Source organism: Vanrija pseudolonga, chromosome 7 (assembly GCF_020906515.1).
Source record: "Vanrija pseudolonga chromosome 7, complete sequence".
Classification (NCBI taxonomy): Eukaryota; Fungi; Basidiomycota; class Tremellomycetes; order Trichosporonales; family Trichosporonaceae; genus Vanrija; species Vanrija pseudolonga.
The window spans coordinates 170,629-189,419 of NC_085855.1; the positions used below are offsets into that span (position 1 = coordinate 170,629).

At 60.4% G+C, this 18,791-nt stretch overlaps 14 protein-coding genes across 14 annotated transcripts; 7 read left to right on the forward strand and 7 right to left on the reverse strand.

The window, feature by feature from the left end:
* Positions 1-33: 33 nt before the first annotated feature.
* LOC62_07G008889 (uncharacterized protein) lies at positions 34-860 on the forward strand (the record flags this gene model as incomplete). Its single annotated transcript, XM_062775432.1, has 4 exons — positions 34-222; positions 266-561; positions 597-765; positions 819-860. The coding sequence occupies exons 1-4, from the start codon at positions 100-102 to the stop codon at positions 858-860; spliced, it is 630 nt and encodes a 209-aa protein (XP_062631416.1). The 5' UTR covers positions 34-99.
* Positions 861-1,931: 1,071 nt separating this feature from the next.
* Positions 1,932-3,067, forward strand: LOC62_07G008890 (uncharacterized protein; the record flags this gene model as incomplete). Its single annotated transcript, XM_062775433.1, has 5 exons — positions 1,932-2,021; positions 2,071-2,366; positions 2,431-2,582; positions 2,632-2,825; positions 2,981-3,067. The coding sequence occupies 5 exons, from the start codon at positions 1,932-1,934 to the stop codon at positions 3,065-3,067; spliced, it is 819 nt and encodes a 272-aa protein (XP_062631417.1).
* A 658-nt stretch (positions 3,068-3,725) lies between these two features.
* Positions 3,726-4,964, reverse strand: LOC62_07G008891 (uncharacterized protein; the record flags this gene model as incomplete). Its single annotated transcript, XM_062775434.1, has 1 exon — positions 3,726-4,964. One exon carries the CDS (start codon positions 4,962-4,964, stop codon positions 3,726-3,728), a length of 1,239 nt encoding a protein of 412 aa, XP_062631418.1.
* Positions 4,965-5,259: 295 nt separating this feature from the next.
* On the reverse strand, positions 5,260-6,372 carry LOC62_07G008892 (uncharacterized protein; the record flags this gene model as incomplete). The annotated part of the gene is made up of 1 exon (XM_062775435.1): positions 5,260-6,372. The coding sequence occupies one exon, from the start codon at positions 6,370-6,372 to the stop codon at positions 5,260-5,262; it is 1,113 nt and encodes a 370-aa protein (XP_062631419.1).
* A 252-nt stretch (positions 6,373-6,624) lies between these two features.
* LOC62_07G008893 (uncharacterized protein) lies at positions 6,625-7,776 on the reverse strand (the record flags this gene model as incomplete). The annotated part of the gene is made up of 1 exon (XM_062775436.1): positions 6,625-7,776. The coding sequence occupies one exon, from the start codon at positions 7,774-7,776 to the stop codon at positions 6,625-6,627; it is 1,152 nt and encodes a 383-aa protein (XP_062631420.1).
* A 360-nt stretch (positions 7,777-8,136) lies between these two features.
* Positions 8,137-9,273, reverse strand: LOC62_07G008894 (uncharacterized protein; the record flags this gene model as incomplete). Its single annotated transcript, XM_062775437.1, has 1 exon — positions 8,137-9,273. One exon carries the CDS (start codon positions 9,271-9,273, stop codon positions 8,137-8,139), a length of 1,137 nt encoding a protein of 378 aa, XP_062631421.1.
* Positions 9,274-9,561: 288 nt separating this feature from the next.
* LOC62_07G008895 (uncharacterized protein) lies at positions 9,562-10,674 on the reverse strand (the record flags this gene model as incomplete). Its single annotated transcript, XM_062775438.1, has 1 exon — positions 9,562-10,674. The coding sequence occupies one exon, from the start codon at positions 10,672-10,674 to the stop codon at positions 9,562-9,564; it is 1,113 nt and encodes a 370-aa protein (XP_062631422.1).
* Positions 10,675-10,903: 229 nt separating this feature from the next.
* On the reverse strand, positions 10,904-11,846 carry LOC62_07G008896 (uncharacterized protein; the record flags this gene model as incomplete). The annotated part of the gene is made up of 4 exons (XM_062775439.1): positions 10,904-11,185; positions 11,222-11,348; positions 11,385-11,683; positions 11,724-11,846. 4 exons carry the CDS (start codon positions 11,844-11,846, stop codon positions 10,904-10,906), a joined length of 831 nt encoding a protein of 276 aa, XP_062631423.1.
* Positions 11,847-13,244: 1,398 nt separating this feature from the next.
* Positions 13,245-14,014, forward strand: LOC62_07G008897 (uncharacterized protein; the record flags this gene model as incomplete). The annotated part of the gene is made up of 2 exons (XM_062775440.1): positions 13,245-13,775; positions 13,811-14,014. The coding sequence occupies 2 exons, from the start codon at positions 13,245-13,247 to the stop codon at positions 14,012-14,014; spliced, it is 735 nt and encodes a 244-aa protein (XP_062631424.1).
* A 514-nt stretch (positions 14,015-14,528) lies between these two features.
* Positions 14,529-15,021, reverse strand: LOC62_07G008899 (uncharacterized protein; the record flags this gene model as incomplete). Its single annotated transcript, XM_062775442.1, has 2 exons — positions 14,529-14,540; positions 14,698-15,021. The coding sequence occupies 2 exons, from the start codon at positions 15,019-15,021 to the stop codon at positions 14,529-14,531; spliced, it is 336 nt and encodes a 111-aa protein (XP_062631425.1).
* Positions 14,593-15,072, forward strand: LOC62_07G008898 (uncharacterized protein; the record flags this gene model as incomplete). The annotated part of the gene is made up of 2 exons (XM_062775441.1): positions 14,593-14,666; positions 14,703-15,072. 2 exons carry the CDS (start codon positions 14,593-14,595, stop codon positions 15,070-15,072), a joined length of 444 nt encoding a protein of 147 aa, XP_062631426.1.
* A 545-nt stretch (positions 15,073-15,617) lies between these two features.
* LOC62_07G008900 (uncharacterized protein) lies at positions 15,618-16,439 on the forward strand (the record flags this gene model as incomplete). The annotated part of the gene is made up of 3 exons (XM_062775443.1): positions 15,618-16,052; positions 16,094-16,264; positions 16,365-16,439. 3 exons carry the CDS (start codon positions 15,618-15,620, stop codon positions 16,437-16,439), a joined length of 681 nt encoding a protein of 226 aa, XP_062631427.1.
* Positions 16,440-16,755: 316 nt separating this feature from the next.
* Positions 16,756-17,099, forward strand: LOC62_07G008901 (uncharacterized protein; the record flags this gene model as incomplete). Its single annotated transcript, XM_062775444.1, has 2 exons — positions 16,756-16,836; positions 16,875-17,099. The coding sequence occupies 2 exons, from the start codon at positions 16,756-16,758 to the stop codon at positions 17,097-17,099; spliced, it is 306 nt and encodes a 101-aa protein (XP_062631428.1).
* Positions 17,100-18,084: 985 nt separating this feature from the next.
* LOC62_07G008902 (uncharacterized protein) lies at positions 18,085-18,731 on the forward strand (the record flags this gene model as incomplete). Its single annotated transcript, XM_062775445.1, has 3 exons — positions 18,085-18,146; positions 18,187-18,451; positions 18,492-18,731. The coding sequence occupies 3 exons, from the start codon at positions 18,085-18,087 to the stop codon at positions 18,729-18,731; spliced, it is 567 nt and encodes a 188-aa protein (XP_062631429.1).
* Between the last annotated feature and the right edge of the window lie 60 nt (positions 18,732-18,791).

The window sequence follows — 18,791 nt, forward strand, 5'->3', positions numbered from 1 at the left end:
GCCAGCGCCATCCACTCTTGCATTCTCTCATCCCCTCATTCGCCCTCCTTTTGACTCTCTCATACTCAAAGCGCCACCACATCCCTCTACCACTTGAAGATGGGCCGCCGAAGCTCGCACCCTCTCCCCCCTTCGCAGAAGTCGCACAAATTCGAAGGGTACAGCATCTTTGTTCAAACCTTCAACAACTTCGATCAGGCGGAAATCAAGCAAAGTATCAGGGTGGGTGCACCGAGACACGCCGCATGCAATGCCAACCACGCAGGAGAACTACGGCGATGTCGTCGACAGGATCCACAATGCCGACATTGTACTAGTTTTACCTCCGCCGACCCCAAAGGAAGGCAACTACGTCTACTACATGCCGGCGATGGCGAGGACGGAGAGCAATGCGCCGAACGGGAGTTTCGAAGGAATTATGTTCCAATTGGGAACAGAGGTCGTCCGAAACAAATATTCCAGTGTCGCGATATTCACAATCGGTTGGGTCAAGTATTGCCTTGGTTTAGAGGGCAAAGTCCGCCCAACCGATGCGAAAGCTATAGAGCGGTATGGCGTGACGTGAGTGGCCTCGGAAACCAATAGCTGACGACAAGGATACAAGTTATCCCCGACCGCCTGCCGAATCGTCGCCCGCCTGGATTCGACATCTTCCAACCCGCGCCATCGGACCATCTCCCGATGCACCTGAGGGGCCTCCACGGGATCGGATTTTACCTTCATGGCAGGGGAGGGCAGTGGAGCGGTTGGGACGGCGTGATTAAGGTGGGTGGGCTATAGGGCAACCATTAACACACAGTCGGCCGGTGGCTACATAGTCTCGCAAGAAGATTCTATGGCGGTCACCGTTTGCAATGTAACGAAGAGTGGGGGGATGCCCTTCACCTGGGGCGGACCCCCTCTCAGGGGCACCCTGGTGGGGTGGGCGTATGTCATGGACTGCCTCCTCCAAGGCAGGCTCCTCAACCCGGAGGATTACAGTCTCATCGAGGCTGTCGAGTAGGTTGTGGCAGGGTCTCTTGTTCGTGAACGGTGTGTAGATGACCCCCCTCATATATATGTGTATGAATGGAGCGAGTGGAACAGAGCTCCGTGTCGGTGGTGACCCAGTCACAACGCCACATTGGCTGTTGCCACCCTACAGCACTCGGCTCACCCTGGTACATGCTGTACATTCCCCCTATAACTAGTTCATACCAAGCATAGTGATTCTCTTATCCAATTATATCGACTTGCTTAGTGTCTTTGAGTCTCCGACGAGGCTGGTCTTGGGCTCAGTGCCGCTCGCCGTCATCACCTACACGACAGAGGCCACTGGTGCGCCGCCACCTCGCGGCGTACTGTATGTGCCACCCGAGCCGCACCCTTCCAACGAGGTGATATTTTTGAGCGAGTGACACCTGCGAGGATAGCACGCAGTGGTATCCCGGCGCCATTTCGTGATTGGGTGTGAGACGTCCTGCACCACAACCCATAGTCAACCTTTGCCGTGCGCAAGGACCAAGGCTGTTTGCACTGCGGTTCAAAGGCAGCGTGCACTCGCTAAACAACCAGCTTTCAGCCCACAGCCGCCACATGGAGCAGAAATGATCCCTGACAGCCGTATGTGCGAGTCGAGTATCATGCACCAGGGATGTGCGTTACAGCCCTGTACAGCTGCCTCGCTTCTGGCAGCTCGATGTACAGTCGCGTACCGACCGCATTGCTGGCGGTGTGCCACACCATGCCTCTTGTTCACCTATTGCACCGCATTGACCAAAGAACCAAAGGTGAGTCAGGGCGTACGGACCGCACAAGCCATCGTACATGGATATAAAAGGACACCACGAACGCCACCCACTCTTGACTTCTCCCATCTACTCATCTTTTGTCTCTCTCCACAACCTTTCGTTCCTCCTTCCTCATCAAACTTCTTCTCACCACACCTCATCATGTCGGGCATCTTCGAAGGGTTGTGCTTCGACATTCAAGCTCACGACGTCGACTCCGACCGCGAGATAGACATTTGGAAGAAGATTCGGGTATGTCTGACCACAGGAGGGACGGGGCTCGACTGCAGTTGACATACAGATGCACGGCGGTCGTTTTGTGGAGGAGGACCCTTGGGGAGCAGCTCAACCCGACATTGTGCTTGTCCAACTCCCGCCTAAGGTCTGCACGACGGGCGCCTACGTCCATTTCGTGCCGTATCACATCAAGCCTCCTGGCCCGTTTGACAAAGACTTCGAGGCCATGATGTGGAAGCAGGCGCAACGAATCGGTGACAACAGCAAGATCACCTTCCAGATGGACTGGGTCCAATATTGCATCAACGTGCGACGGGCTTGCGCCCTTGACCTCGCCGCGTTGGAGCTCTATAGTGTGACGTGAGGCGTCTGGTCAGGTGAAGGCTGACATAAGCTCGTTCTTGCTCCCAGAGAAACTCTACAGATCCCTCCACACCGAGAAGGCGGTAGAAGCCGCCTTCCGCAATGCGTGGCTCATCCCGAAGGTGTTCAACGGCTGGGGTAAGCTGGCCCCGATGTCGTTCCACCTCGACATTGAGGACAAAGACGTCGAGACGTTCTTGAAGATCCAGGCATGTACAGGGCATCAATGGGACAGGGCTGACTCGACAGAAAGAGGGGGCAGTGCTCGGTCCCATCCAAACTTCCTCGATCATCATGTATAGTGTCACTGAATCCCGCCATCTGTCGCGCAGACAGCTCGACCAGTTGAGGCTCCGCCGGCCCTCAAGCATCGTGGTGAACGTGAAATATGCCGTCGACTGCATGGCCCAGAACAAGGTCCTCGATTACCAACCGTATCTTATCCAGGGTATACCGGTTAGTCAAGCAGCCAAGTGGGCAAGGGGGTTGGATTTAATGTACATAAGGTGATAAGGATGTAGCCAGTACGACTGCCATGCCATGGCGACGAGTGTGTCGCAGACGCCGACAACATCATCCTTCAACCACTCAACGACAGGCAGTGTAAATAGCACTTCTGGTTGCGTGAAGACTATGTTCCTTTCGGCAAGATGCCGGTTCTGGACAATGTCATGTACCGAGTGGCCAAGTCGGACTAGGTCTTACATGTACTGTCTCACCGAGCGCCGGGATGCCTGCGTCACGGATGAGGAGGCTATCGACATGTACGGAGTGATGTGAGTGCTTGTCAATCTGTCAGCAGCTGACAAAGCTCGGTCCCTGTATCCGCCGGACAACACCAAGCCGCACCAAGCCGTAGTCGACACGCGCAACGCGCTGAGATCGCCGCCGGAGCCGACAAGCCGCGCCACAAGGTCGCATGATCGCCAAACACCCAGGCGTCTTCATCAGCTGCCACGAGTCCCACTCACCTTCCATCTTGATGACCGTTGTCGGTGGTGGAAAGAGGGGCAAGTGGTCGTGGGGAGGAGCGGACTGACATGTCAGAAGGGGGTGGCGAAGTGGTTCCGCTCGCGAAGGCCGCCATCCTGGTATACGACTGCCAGTACCTCGACGAACTGTCCCCCGGTCATGGTCATGCAATGGACGGGCGCAGTCCCCAAAGCTTCGTGGTGAGGCGGGTATGTCGCTGACAACATCAAGTTGGTTCAGGTCGTCGACCCGGCGCAGTATATCCTGGGCATCCGTCTTGGTTCATGATGGAGGAGACATTGTGCGGTCGGTGGGCATCGCGTCTGAACCAAGCAATGGCACTCCAACTCATGTACTTACATGTGAGCCAGTGTCGTGGCATGACTAACGGCGGCGATTGAGTTTGGATCGTTCTGGCGGGACGGTGGCTTGGAGGAACAGATTCTCCCCCATGATTTTGCGCTGCGACTCCAACGTCTCGACCGTGATAGCATCGAGCAGCTCCCCAATCTCGGCAATGGCCTCTGGGTTGCGGTCGACAAGTCGCTCGTGTTTGACAACACGGCTCTTCCAGTCGACGTAGGTTTCAAACATCTTCCCGGGAACAGTGTCTTTGGTGCGCTTCCAGTCGGTCTTGCGTTCAACTTCCTGCCAGACGCTGTTTTCAGCGTCACGGGTGGCCTTGGCCCAGCAGACGTATAAGGCAATCTCGCGGCGGCTACTGTGGCGGCGGTTGGCCCACGCCTCGGGAACCGGGTCATGGCTATCATGCCCGCAGAGGTCGCACTGCTCCCACGAATGGGTGATCGCCTCGAGGCCGAGGAAAGAAAACCGCACCCTCGGGAGCAGGTCTGATGCCGTGACCAGCAGGTTCCAGAGCGACGAGGTCCATCTGACCGTAGGCAAGATGACCACGACGGAAGAGAGGTTCTCGATGTCCCCCAGGAACTTGGCATACGACCCCATCGGCATGTTGATCACAACGGTACGTACCCCAGTGCTCGGCACAAACGCCTTCGGTGACCGCCAATCGTGGCGATTGTATGGCCGGCTAACAGTGGGGAACATCCCATAGCCTGGCGCGGTGAGGAAGGCTACCAGCCGACGGACGCATGGGAGGTGGAACATGGACTGATACTCCTTCCCGTGTCGTCGGTGAGTGGTGACATTGCACAGTGCGGCCTCGAGCTCGACCAGCGCGCGCCGGTCCAAAATGGGCCGCTGGTCGCGCACCCAGCAAACCACGTAATTGCAAGAACGCTGTGGCTGGTATGTGTGGACCACCTCGTCGACCGTGGTGCAGTGTGACTCGAGGCGACGGAGGCACAGGCCACGATCCAGCGGCGACGAGTTCCAGTCTAAGCCTGGAATTCGGCCCTGCGTGTAAGGATCGCTCAGCCAGATGAACAGGCTTCCTTTCGACATGTCGATGTGAACTGCAACGTGGCTGTACAGCTCCTTGCCGATGCGATCCAGCAGGTCGTGGCTGGTCGCGCGGAGCGCCGTGAGGGCCGATTTGTCGACGAGTTCGAGGATGTGGTCCCAGATGTGCGGGAACGCGGACGGCGTGAATGCCGGTTTGGTCGGGTCGGCGTCTCCGCCAAGTGACAGCAGCTGAAGCATGGCTGCTGTGTCAGTTTGGTGTGGGTTGTGTGATGTTGTGTGGATGAGTAAGAGGTGAGAAACGGGAGGGGAGGGTTGATACATATGTACGTAGTCAGCCAGCTGGCGGGTGGCAAAGTCGAGGAGCCCGAGGCCACCTTGCGTGAAACAGTGCCTTGTGCCTGCCTGCCTCCCCGCCGGCATCACACGTTGCCGGCGCCGTGAGGCATTCCTCGGCCCATCGGTCGCAGATGCATGCGGTCCAATGTCTCATGTTACTCTGCACAAGCATACCCAAGGGCACACCTTCTCCGCCCTACCCGGTGCTTTGCTCCGGCGGGACAGTGAAGCGGCGGTACAGCTCGTCCCCTCCCCTATCGCGCAGGGACGCGACCGTGTCGACAGTGATGGCGCCGAGCAGCGCCCTCATCTGGCCGTTGGCGAGGTCGTCACCGGCAACCATGCGGTTCGACCAGTCGTCAAAGTCCTCGTCCGCCTCGATGACCTGAAACCGGCGCACAGCGAACCCAATCATGCTGCGGAGGGCGTGCCGGCGCTCGTCCCACCGGACGGGGAGCGGGTCATTGCTCACCCACTTGTCGGACACGTCTTCGAGCCCGAGGAAGGCAAAGTTGACGCGGGGGAGCAAGGCCGCAACGCTGAGCAGCAGGCTCGAGAGCACGCCGAACGTGTTCTGCGGCGGATGCGCCTTGGGCGGCGCGGTGCCAGCGCGCACGATGACGAAGACGGACGAGAGGTGGTCCACGCGGGAGAGGTGGTCGGCGCGCACGGCGACTCCGTTGAGCGGGAAGTTGAGGACGACTACACGCGCCGCGGGGCCAGGGAACGCCTGGAATAAGTTTGCGAACTCGCTTTCCGCGACCGGCAGGGGGACGTAGACGCTCATGTTCGCCTTTGGCTCGATAAAGGCCACGAGCCGGGCCGCGGAGGGCAGGTCGAACACGCTCGGCATGTACGTGTTGCCGTAGTACCGGTGAGTCGTGACGCCCCCCAAGGCCCGCCCGAGCTCGAAGAGCGCGTCAATGTCGAGCCTGCGGAGGCCATCGAGAACCGGGTACATGTACTGGCCGTGCGCGACCTCGTCGAGCACCACGCAGTGGGCTTTGAGCCGCGCGAGGGTAAGCGCGCGGGCAGCAGCGCCGCCGTTGAAGTCGAGCCCCGGCACCCGGCGGCGCGTACATGGGTGCTGCGGCTCGACGGTGGCCCCGGTGCCCGACTTGACGATGCGTACCGCTACGTGCGTGTACAGCTTGCTGCTGATGCGCGCGTGGAGGTCGGTGCACGTCGCGCGCAGGGCGGGGTAGGTTGACTCGTCGGCGTGATGCAGGATCTCGTCCCAGATGGCTGGGTACGATGTGGGCGAGAGCGCGGGGCGCGGTGCTGGTGTGCCGGGACGTGGGGGCGGCATGGTTGTTGCGTCAGTCTTGTTGCCAGTTGTTGGTTGAGTGTCAAGTGCCAGGTGAAGTGAGACGCGCCGGTGGAGGTGGATCTGGTTTGGCGTGGTGGGCATGGGCACAGCTTGGTGTCAACCAACCCCCAGTCCGGTCAATGTCGGTAAGTGTGCGTCGTCATCAGCCTGTTCATTGCTTGTCTTCTACTTCTATGTACATGTGATCTTCTCTCACTTCGAGGTGAGCGTGAACCCAGGGGGTGTCACGCACTACTGCCCGGCGCCGTTGCCGGCGTTGACTTGGACACACCACGCGGCAGGCGGGATCATGAACATGTCAAACGCCCCGTCCCCGATCGACTCGCGCATCTGCTCGAGCGACTTGACAGAGATCGATTCCATGATGGGACCGATGCCGATGACCTCGTCGCCGTCCCCTTTCTCGAGGCTCGCCGCCCACTCAGTTCCCTTCCCCGCACTAAGAACCTGGCAGCAGCGAATCCAGAGGGCGATCTCCTTGCAGAGGTGATGGCGGCGCTCAGAGGCACCGGTGGGAACGACGTTGGTGCTCAGCCACTTGTCCGGCAGCGCTTCGAGGCCGGAGATGACGACCTTGACGCGGGGGAACAGCGGCGCGAGGCTGGTGAAAAGGCCCGAAAGGCCGGCACACCAGCGCAGCGGGGCGGGAGGCGGCGCGTCGCCCTTGTGCACAATGATTCCGATCCGCTCGAGGTTGGCCATGTGCTGAAGGCTGTCGGCGCGGAAGCCAGTCGCCCCGATTGTGACGTTGATGATGACCCCTCGCACCGACGGGCCGGGTGTCGCGAGGAAGAGGGGCATAGCCAAGGGGTCGGGGAAGTCGTCTTCCTCGGACTCGTAACCGGCGTACGGGTCGGGCTTGGGGTGGAGGAAGGCGACGACCTTGCGAACTTGGGGCAGCGAAAACAGGGACCAGTAGTACTCGGCGTTGACCCGGTGCACGGTGACATTCTCCAGCGCACGCTCGAGGGCGCCGAACGTGTCAAGGGCGGCGTCGCATACGTCGTGCAGAACCGGCACGCCGTGGACGACCTCGTCGAGTGACGTGCAGAAGAGGTACAGCCTGTCCAGGCACAAGACTGGGTTGGTGGCAAAGTCGAGGCCGGGGAGACGACGGTGGGTGTACGGCGCGCACAGGTCGATGTGCAGGCGGTCGGTCTGCTTGGTGAGGTGCACCTCGACGTGGTTGTAGAGACGGGCGGCGACTTCGCCGTAAAGCGTGGAGCAGGTCGCGCGGAGGGCGGAGAAGGTGGCTTGATCGGCGTAGAAGAGGATTTGGTCCCAGATGTGGGGGTAAGAGGTAGGCGCGAGAGCTGGCGGCGAGGGAGTGGGACGTGCTGCTGCACTGCCTGGGGCTGGAGGTGATGCTTGCGTCGTGGTCATGACTGCTTGGGTTGTTGTTGTTGTTGTTGTTGTTGTTGTTGTTGTTGTTGTTGTTGTTGTTGTTGTTGTTGTTGTTGTTGTTTGTTGTTGAGAGAGAAGATCCAGAAATAAGAGTTGTTATTGTGGATCGGCGTTCGTTGGGTGGCGGTTGACTCATCCGCCATGGAGGCAAACAGCGGGCGCGGGCGCGCCACTTCAACAACCTCCTAGTCACCGGCTCCGGGTCATAGGGGGCGGATGAAGTGCGATGATTTGCTTTGGATCAATGTATTGCTGTTGTCATGGAAAATCTACCGATGTACATGTATGTACGCCTCATACTTTGAAGCAGCCGCCAGCAGAGGCATCGATTGTCGATGACTACTCCCCGTCACCATCTCCGGAGAGACGACGCTCGACTGACGAGCCAGGGGGCTTCGTGAAGAAGCGAAAAAGCTCCTCCCCAAGCACTTCACGAAGATGCTCAACCTCCCCGAGCACAATCGCCTTCCTGAGCGCCTCAAGCTCCGCCATCTCACGATCACGGCGCTCCATCACAGCCTTTGACCATGGGCTGATCCCGCCGCCAGCCTCCGCCATCGATTTGGAAGAGCCGATGAGAACGGCGGTCATCAGGTTGAGGCGTGGCTCGCGTGCCTCCCATATGATGGGAGCGGGAGCCTGGTCGGAGTCTTCGTGCTTGTCCGGGAAGAGTTCGAGCCCGCTGATGATGAGCTTTACACGAGGCATCAAGGTCGAGAGTGCAAGGAACAGGCTTGACAGCGCCCTCCACACATCAGTCGTTGTTTGCAGTTGGCTTTCATTCTTGCGAAGGTTGACGACCACGGACTCGAGCTTTGGCATGTGAGCAAGATCGTAGAAACGGAAGCGGGTGTCGCCGAGCTCAATGTTGACGGCAACGATTCGGAGAAACCGAGCAGGGAGGTCGCAGAAGAGACGACGGTTTCGGAGTTCTCCTTGAGCAGAACCGGTCGATGTGGGATTTTCAAGGAACGCAACCACTGTGTCGAGTCGCGCCAGGTCAAACAACGAGGCGTAGTTGCGCCCCGCACGCCTGTGGGACATGACGTCGTGTAGTGCGACCTCCAGTGATCGGAAGGCTTCGATGTCGGCTTCGTGCACGCCACTGAGAGTCATCGTGGCCGGGTTGACTACCTTGTCGATGGTCAGGCAGCACGACTTGAGCCTCGATACGCAGAGGGCGCGAGCACCGACCCAATCGAGACCGGGAACGCGGTGATTCGTGTACGGCGCAAGCAGGTCGATGTGCAAGCGGTCGCCAGATTTTGTAAGGTGGACCCCAACGTGCTCGTACAGCTTCTTGTTGATGCGCTTGTGCAGGTCCTTACTCGTCGCGCGGAGAGAAGGGAAGGTCGACTCGTCGGCGTGGAGGAGGATTTCGTCCCATACCATAGGGAAGGAGGTGGGCGTGAGAGCCAGTGGAGGGAAGGGGCTCCTTGCGCCGCCGCTATGAGTCACATGCGAGGTAGTAGGCATGCTTGTCGAGTGATTAATGTCTTGTTGTTGGAGAGAGTTGAGTGAAAGTGAAAGAGTGAGAGTTGAGAGAGAAAGAGAAGAAGCGAGTTGAGTCATTGTTGTGTGGATCAGCGGTGCGGAATTTATAGTGCGGTACTTGGTCACTCAATCTCCCGGCCGCCCCACACCTCACCCAGAGTCATTGCGAGTGTCCCCTAGACTCATGTCAATGCTGTACGGTACATGGCATCGCTCTCATCATGGTCACTTCATTTACATGTCACTGCTATGTAGAGCGTTCATACTTTGCTACTCCTCGCTGGCGTGGCTGGCGAGAGGACGGCCAACGACCATGGCGAGGGGCAGTGCCATGCGTCGATACGGCTCCTTCCCCTTAGTCGCGCGCAGATACTCAAGGGTCTTGATCGCGATCGCGTTCTTGATGTCTTCAAACTCGGCCCGCTCGCCCTCCGCCCCGTCCCCTACACGTCCCATCCACGTGCCGCGTTCGTTCCCCATCTCAACCGACTTGTGGTCGCCAATGGAGATGGCGATTTTCGTGTGGAACCAGATCTTCCGTTGCTCCCATGCCATATTAATGTGATTGTCCAGCTCCGGGCAGAGTTCGAGCCCGCAAATGACGAGCTTCGCCCTGGGAAGAAACCGAGCGATGCCGTAGAACAGGCTTGCCAGTGTGACCCATGGGTCCAGTGGAATCTCATCCTTGTGGAGGATGAGGATGAGATGCTGGAGGTTTGGCAAGTGGGGGAGGTTGTACCAGAGGACAAGGTTGTCGCCCAGTCGAAAGTTGATCTCGACCGTCGTCGCTAACGAGCCGCGGAGGTTCCAGGAAATGGGGTAGACGGGGTTAACGAGCTCTGGAACGACGATGGTGTGGGGACTGGGGTCCAAGAATGTCGTCATGGTCCGAAGCCGAGGGAGGGCGAAAATCGAAGCATAGGCGCTCCCCGCGCACCGATGGGACGTGACGTTTGATAATGCCTTCTCGAGCGCTCGGAAGGCTTCTGTATCGACGTGACACACGCCGCTGAGAGCTGGCTGTGGGGAAGTCGCCACTACCTCGTCGATTACCACGCAGTACGAGCTCAGCCTCGACAGGCAGAGGCCACGCGCACCGTTCCAGTCGAGACCGGGAACGCGCTGGCCCGAGTAGGGGGCGCGCAGGTCGATGTCGAGGCGGTCACCGGACTTGGTGATGTGGATACCAACGTGCTTGTACAGCTTCTCGCTGGTGCACTTGTGGAGATACTTGCTCGTCGCGCGTAGGGAAAGAACGGTGGACGCGTCGGCGTGGACGAGGATGAGGTCCCACACCATGGGGAATGAGGTCGGCGTGAGACCCAGTGGGGGGAAGGCCGTGGCTGGGCCACTGGTAGGAGGGACGGCTGAGGTCGTAGACATGCTTGTCGAGTCGTTGATGTCTCGTTGTAGAGTTGAGAGAGAGAGTTGAAAGAGAAGAGCGGAGTTTATGTGTCGGTGTGTGGGTCGGCGGTGCGGCGGTGCGGTTGGAGGCGTCGTTTGGTGGAGGTTGAGTCATCGTCTGTGAGTGTGGCAATGTGGCAAAAAACACGTCGAGCCGATGACCTGCATAGACTCGACCCGTGCTACATACACAAAGCTCGTGTAAGGTTTACTCCTGCTCGTCCTCGTCGTCCTCCTTCTCCTCCTTCTTGACCATTACGGCATCCTCGTCCTCGTCGTCCTCCCCATCCAGCCCAAAGATAGGGTACCATGCCGTCGGACACCAGCCCTTGTCAAGGCAGTCGATCACCCACTCCTTGCGCACAACCTCGGTGCCGGCCGGACGACGAGCGATGAGGCGCTGCTGCTGGAGCGACAGCTCCTCCCAAGCGGGCTCGGGGAAGACAAGGATCTCGGCGTCCTCGAAAGCTGTAATCTCGCCACCGCGTTCCTGTCGTCAGCGGTGACAGACGTGAGCTGTACTCACTTCGACCATCCTAGAGAAGCGGGCGCACGTGTCATCGAGGAAGATCTTGAAGGGGCGGTCTTGACCTCGGTAGTGGAAAGTGGGGCCGCCGACACTGCCGAACAACGACTTGGGAACAGACACGAGGCTGGAGTCAGCCGCGTTCTCCATGTACCGCACTCACCTCGCGCCAAAGGCGTCGATCGTCTGCGCAGACGTGTCACACTTGCGCTTACGGATACACTTGCGGAGCCACGACGAGCGGAAGAAGAGGGGCCGGTTGCGTGGGCGGGCCATGGCAGCGGTCAGCATCAGGTGGTCGAGACCGCCCTCGGTGGTCTCCTCAAGAGTCATGTTCTCGTCCACGTAGTGCAGGTAGTGACGGCGCTTCTTCGGCACGGCGGGGGGGCGCTCGATGATGAAGAAGTCGGCAGGCGCGCCCCACCCGGGGAAGGGCTGGCGCATGATGTACCCACCGTGGCACTGTGGGTTAGAGGGGACGGAGAGAGGTAGGCTGACTCACCCTGATGAGGTGCTTCTCGCGCATGACGACGTGCGGGTCGCGGCCGGTCATCTGGACGTAGAAGCATTTGCCGACAAAGGTGGATGACAGCCAACGGCTGGGGGGCAGGCGGCCGACGAGCATCGTCCGTGGGGTGAGATGGAGTGTTGTGGGAGGGAGTGTGAGTGAAAAGGTGCGGTGGGGTGAGTGCGGGTGTGAAGGATGGAGCGGAAGAGTGGATGAGCGACTTCGCATGTCAAGTCGGCTCTATTTGTACGCAAGTCCTCGCCGGTCAGACAAGCAGAGGGGTGCTGAACGGAAGGTGTGCTGCACAGAGGGCGTGCTACATCACACGACAGCACCCATTGTTTGAGGTGCGACGAGCGCAGACAATTCGATGAGCCAACAATAAGACCATCGCACGCCGCCATCTCCACCTATCAGCAGATAGCGCGGTCGTCGTCGCAAGGTCGTGCACGCACACCACCGCAATGGGTTGTCACCGCAGCTGCTGTTTGCATCCATTGTCTTGGTGCGAGTCTGTCATCGACAATACATGGCTGAGATGAGCCACAATAGACTGGTTGTGATCCTTCCGCCTCGCACCAACCAGCTGCAGAGTGGCTCGCAAGCTATTGTGCACCTCGCACCAACTGGACGCCAGCGCCAAGCACTCGCCACGTGCAGCTCGCACCACCAACAACTCGCAAACCACGACAAGACTGCCACCTGCATGACGCCACTGGTTGTGAGGTGTGATGGTGAGGCAGTGGCACAGTTGTGGGCCACGTGGTTATCAGCGACAAAATCCGACCCCACTCGACAACCCCACACCGCCACACTCCCCCTGTCGACCGCCACACACACCACCTCCTCCCAAACCCCTCCTCTCCTCTCCAAGCAGTCGGCGCCCTCACGTGACCCACGCAAGGCCAAACTGGTCCTTACGAGCTGGCACACACACACATTCACCCGCGAGCGCCGTCCCTCCCCCTCTCTAACTTGATTTCACCACTGAACACATCCCACACGCAGTAACACAACACAACAACAACGCCCAACAATGGCCCCTAACCCCCCCAACAACAGCAAGGCCCCGCGCACTGCAAGGGAGCTGATCACTGCGAGGCTGTACAGCCGGTACGTCCCCCCCCCCCCCCCCATTCCAAGCTGACGGGTAGGCTCGACACGCCGAGGCAGCCGAGGCAAACGGGGCAGCAGGGCCCTCTCCCCGCGGCTTCCAACGACGCTACAGCTCCCACGGGCGCATCCTCGACCCCAGCGAACGCTCTCTCGGCTAGCAACGCCGATACTAGCTACCCGCCCACCCGCGCAACCGGCGCCGAGGACGCACGCGCCGCCAGCCCACGGCGAGCCCGACTCACCAGCGCTGCGCCCCCCCCCCAGAACGTTTCCACGACTACCCCGAACGCTCTCCCGACGCCTCGTGACCGTTCCCCCACCCCACGGCCTGCTCTTCCACTCCCTATCACCTACATCGATGCTCCCACTGCCTCACTGTCTCACCACGCTGTCGGACACATGCGCGGTCGCCTCGCGGCCTACTCGAGCTCCTTTGGGCCCTCTGCTGCTGTCAACTTGTCGGGGGGCGCAACCAACAACTTTACGAACTTCGGTGCTGCACAGTACAACATCGTCCATGGCTCTTCGCTCCAGACCCAGGCCACGCCAGGAGTGGGACACGCTCTTACACCCAACAAGCCGTCGCCCTTCACCCTCCAGACGCAGTCTGCAGCTCCCGCTGCTGGCTATGGACCCAATGCTGCCTCTGGCGGGTCCCCTCAGACGTTCACGGCCACAGACGACTCAATGGAGGTCATCGACGATTCCAGCGATGAAGACGTGATCCAGTTTCTCCAGCATGCCCCTCCAAACACTAAGTGGGCGGATCACAAGTCTCTCCACAGCACTGCCATCTTTGCAACCGCACCAAAGGCAGCTCCCACGGCCAAGGACGACCTCCAGAAGAAGATCTTCTCGCCCGGTCCGGGGAGGTCGATATCGTTCTTCCTCGACGCTGGATGTGCCCCGCGCCTCCCTGAGATGTTCAAGGTGAGTGCCCCCCCGAACGTCAGAGCTGACGGAAGGTCGAGGGGGGTGTCAATGTCGCGCCAGAGGACGCCCAGTTCCTGGTCTTCAACGTCCACTCGGCAGCCGACCTCACCCAGGAGCAGAAGGCATTCATCCGTGCCCAGCCCATGATGACCTTCGTCGTGACGCAGGGCTGGGTGCTGCAGTGCATTGCAGAAGGTCGCCTTGGAGATGTTCACAAGGCCCATCTTGCCATCTAGTTTCAGCTTATCCATACTTTACCACATTTGACGATCTGTGATGAGTCGTTTGTTGTCTCGACTATTTTTTCTTCAAATTTTGGCAGTTTGTGCAGTGATGAGCAGTCGCCCCACTTGCACCCCCGCGCATTGGGTGTATCGTGCATGCACAAAAGGGAGAGATAAATGCACTCAAAATATTAGGCGTGCTACGCACGCAGCCTTGTTGGCCGGTGCGCGTGGTTGGCGCTTCTCCCATCCGTCGCCGCCATGCAAAAGAGTGTTTGTACTGGCTCTACTCGCATTCGAACACCCTTGCAATAATCCATGTTGCCTCTTTGTCTCAATGGCGCAGAACCAAGGTTATATTCGCACACTAACAGTGTACCAGTACAGTGGCCCCATGCAGCACAGCTCACTGATGAGGCCCGGCGCGCAACGCGCCGCGCTGACCAGGTGCGAAAGTCGGCGCTGGTGCCTTCGGGCGCCGTACACCCCAACCACAACCCCAATCCTTTTCTCCACTCTCTCATTATCACTTCTCAAACTTCAAACTTCAACACTCTCTCATACCACCTCGTCATCACCCACAAGACACCATGACCAACACCGCCACCACCCCCTCTCTCCCCACCCCGGAGGACATCGGCACGTGGCGCATCAACCCCATCTAGTGAGTCGCTCACGCCGACGCCACGACTGACCACAGTCTCTCCCGCCGTTTCCCGACCGCCCAGGGCCTCGTCCCCCTCTTCGTGGAGGACTACCTTCTCTTCCCAGGCGACATTCTCGCCAGTCTGGCCGAGCAGGGCCACAATCCCCTGCCCCTTGAAGACCTCGTCGTCTTCACCCTGGAGGGCCTCGCTCCCCGTCCCCCCAGCAAGCCTCAACCCCTCGTCCCTCCTCTCACGGAGGCGGAAACCATCGAGCTCAAGCTCTGGAGGCTCGACGCTGTGGAACGGGCTGAACGCGGGGAGGACCTCGACTTCGGCGAGTGGTGGCAAGTATTCAGTGCATACATGGTCCATCACAAGCCCGGGGGCTCGGCTCCTGGTCCGTCTGTCGCGGACGTCGACTAGGCGGTCGAGGATGTGGTTGGAGGTATCAGGGGTGCTTGAAGCTTGTGGGGATGAGCATAGTGGGCTGGTCATGCATTATACGTCGTTTTTCGTTGGAATGGCTACTCGGCAACACTTTGGAAGAGCTGTTGTCTGGCGCTTGGCGACGTGCGCTCGTCGGCCAGTGCGTCCTGACGAGCTAAACGATTCCCGCGCCCAGATATGGAGCGACGTGGACGCGTTGTTTGCGGCATTGACGACGCACAATGCGTTGCGTGACACGTTGCGGTGACCCTTTCACGGTCTTTGGCTATTGTAAATCAACCTTCGTTAAAGAGGTCACAGGCACGCAGTGCACTGGGTGATGCAGCTGCAATGGTCCACTGTTTCTGTTGCCAACACGATCACTGCTTGACAATCGGGGGCAAGTGGTTGACTCGCCGTCGCCGTCGACATACACTGGCCAACACCTCGCCCAACCCATTGAGGTCGGCGTCAAACACCATCCAAACGCTTTAGACATCTTTGCACTCATTCCGCCCATTCCACCCACAACCAGAGACACAATGCTCAACATCTTAACCCAGGCCCAGCGCGACCGCTTTGCCCGCGCGGTAGGCGCGACCATGCACCGCCACGTCGGACCCCGGAGCGAGGAGGACGGGGGTCGCCTGGTCAACCCATTCACCGTCGCAGCTCCCCTTCGCTACAGCGTCTCTGGGGACGCTGGGGAATGTGAGGAAATTGGCAGGGGTGATGCTGAGCCGCCGGACAAGGATGACGAGTCCAACGACCAGGCCCTCGGGATCCCCGGCGACGAGCACGGGGCCGACACGGCCGAAGTCGCTCCAGGCGTCACTCACCCCTCCGACGCCGCATCATACCCGCACCCGGCGGCCACGCACCCCGCCGACTCCAAGATCTTCTCCGACGGGCTCGACTTCCCCGTCACGTTCTACGTAGACCCGGGGTGCAGCCCCGTCCTGGCGCGCATGATCGAGGTGAGTGAGTTCTTCTTCCGCCCCACGAACTGACGCCGCAGAACGACGGCGGACACCTCACGACCCCCGACCGCGCGCACCTCCTCGTCTTCAACGTATCATCTGCGGACGAGCTCGACGGCGCCCAGCGCCGCCTAGTGGCCGAGCCGCGCTTCTTTGGTAGTGTTGGGGTGACGCAGGAGTGGCTGTGCCAGTGTATCCTTGCGCGCGAGGTGCGTGGCTTGCGAGCCAGCGAGCTGGTCGTTGCTCTTCAGTAGTCCAGGTGTCATGCATGTACGTGCATTTTTGCTGCTGGTGCAAGGTACTGCGCAGAATGCGGCTGCTGTGTTGCTCGGCACCATCCCTCCGGCGCCTGCCGGCCGTCCAAAGCCCCGCCTCGCATCCTAACTACACTCTCATTCTCCCTCTCACTCATAACACCCTCCTTTGGACCCACCTTTCGACCCACCAAACGCGCACTCCAAGCAATGTCAGACCCCACCGAGTCGACCAGTACAGTCAGCGGGAACCGCCGGCGGTGCACCTCGCTCACAACGATACCCCCAAGCCTACGTCCCCGCCTCCCCAGCGACAGCCCAAGCCAGACCGAAACGTCAGGACGAAGAAGGGAGCGTTTCCTCCCCCGACCAGGACTGTGGGTCACCGGGCGCGCGTCGTCGCTCCATCTGCTGGTCCCGCCGAGCGGCCTCGTCCCGAGCCCGGGATGTTCGCCGAGGGCCTCGACGCCCCGGTCTCGTTCTACCTCGACGCCGGGTGCAGTGCCGCTCTCGAGGGCATGGTCAAGGTGAGCGCACGCTCGTCCTCGCCTTCCTAACGCAACAGGCCGACGGCGGCAACGTGACCACATTCGACCGTGCACAGTTCCTCGTGTTCAACGTCACCTCGGTGGCCGACCTCGACCGCGCGCAGACCGACAGGCTCCTCACCGAGCGCCGCTACTTCGGAGGGCGGGTCGTCACGCAGGAGTGGCTGATCAGGTGTATCGTGGCTCGGGAGGTGACGGGACTGCGCGAGAACGAGTTGGTAGTTGGCGTCAAGACCGAGTGAACAACAACACTCGCTCCATGTCATCCCACCCACAACTCGTCGTCACCAGCCCAATCCATCGCCCGTACAATGAGCAGGGATGCAGTGGAGCAACAGCGATCACCAGTACGTAGTGTCAACTGATGCTTTCCGTGCCCACTACGGTACTTCGCAAGATACAAGACGGCGAAGGTGTATCCCTTGCACCGCGGTGCCGGACCTGGAGCCCGCAGCGCCGCGTCGGCGATGTCCGTCGCCGCCCCCAGGCCTCCAGCCGCCGACCCTCCGACGACACCCTGCTGCCGTCCCCCCCATCCCCGCTTTCCCCCTCCCTGCCCTCCGAACGGGCGAAACTCCGCCGCCTCGCTGCACCCTTGGGACGGCGACCTACCAGCCCCCCCGTGACATGCGGGGCTGGGCCGGAGTCGAGGCGAGCTACGCAGGCATCATTGAGGGAGTTACGAGCGCAACTGCGTGCACCTCGCTTCCGGGGCTCTCTCTCGTATCCGCGGCGTCAGGGTTGTTAGAGGAGAGTGAGGGTGGAGCGGAGACTGGCGCGGAAGGTCGTGGGTGTCGTGTCTGCCGGACTTGTTCCACCTCCCGGGGTGGCTAGGACCTGGAGCGGCGCGCCTCGTGGCATGGAGTGACGCGGACGGGCTGTGCGCAGCGGGGCAGGGCGCAACGCCCCGCCACGCCGTTGCCGCGTCGCCGCTGCGCACACGTCACAGTGGCCAGTGCGCTCGCCACGGCGGAGTCACGCCGACGCCCGCCCTCGCCACCACGAACGGCCTCGCACCCGTCCCAACACGTTTCCTCGTTGCTCCCCCGCGCGCGGTCTCGACATGGGGCCTGCCAACCCCAACCTTATATTTTCTCTCCTCCAACCTCGCAACTCTCCTCTTCTTTCCACTCACCAACGTGACCCAACAATACTGAACCCACCCCACCCCACCTACCTCCGTACCTCAACAACCTTCTCTGATCTCGAACACACCAAACCACCACAATGCGCGACCTTCCACGTCTCCCAGAGCGCGACCTTCCCGAGCTCCCCCAGGAAGCCCCGACGTGAGTCCCAGCCGAGCTCGCCACCACTGACTCCCTTCAGTGCCCGCCCCCGCAGCCGCGCATCCAGCACCCGCCCTCAGACCCCCGGAGGCGGTGACGGTCACTCCAACCCTCTCACACGCCTCTTCCGCTCCCTCCCCTACATGACCATGAAGTCGCGACTCTCGCGCACGATTGAGGAAATGCGGGAGGAGACCGAGAAGTCAGGAGCCGTCAAGACGCGCCTCTGGAGCGACGGCCTGACGTTACCGGCGACATTCTGGCTGCACGAATCGTGCTCGCCAATTCTTATTCGCAACATTGCTGTGAGTGCTCCCGGGCGGCCCTAGACTGACCCGCGCGCAGATGGACGGAGGGATCATCGTACCCTACGACGAGGCAGTGTTCGTCGTCGTCCCCGCCGACTCCTCGGAGGACTTCACACCCGCGGTGGTCGAAGCCCTCACTCGCCCCCGATACCCCGCGAGCTTTGTCCTTCCCCAGTCGTGGGTCAGCAACTGCATGCTAGCACGGACTATCGGGGACCCGTTCGAGGCGAACCTGGTGAGGGAGGCTACCCCTCCGTGCAGGCGGACTCAGAGTTAGAGGCATAGAGGAGTCATAGGGATATGCAGGGCGCGTGTCAGTAGTCACCACCGGAGTCAG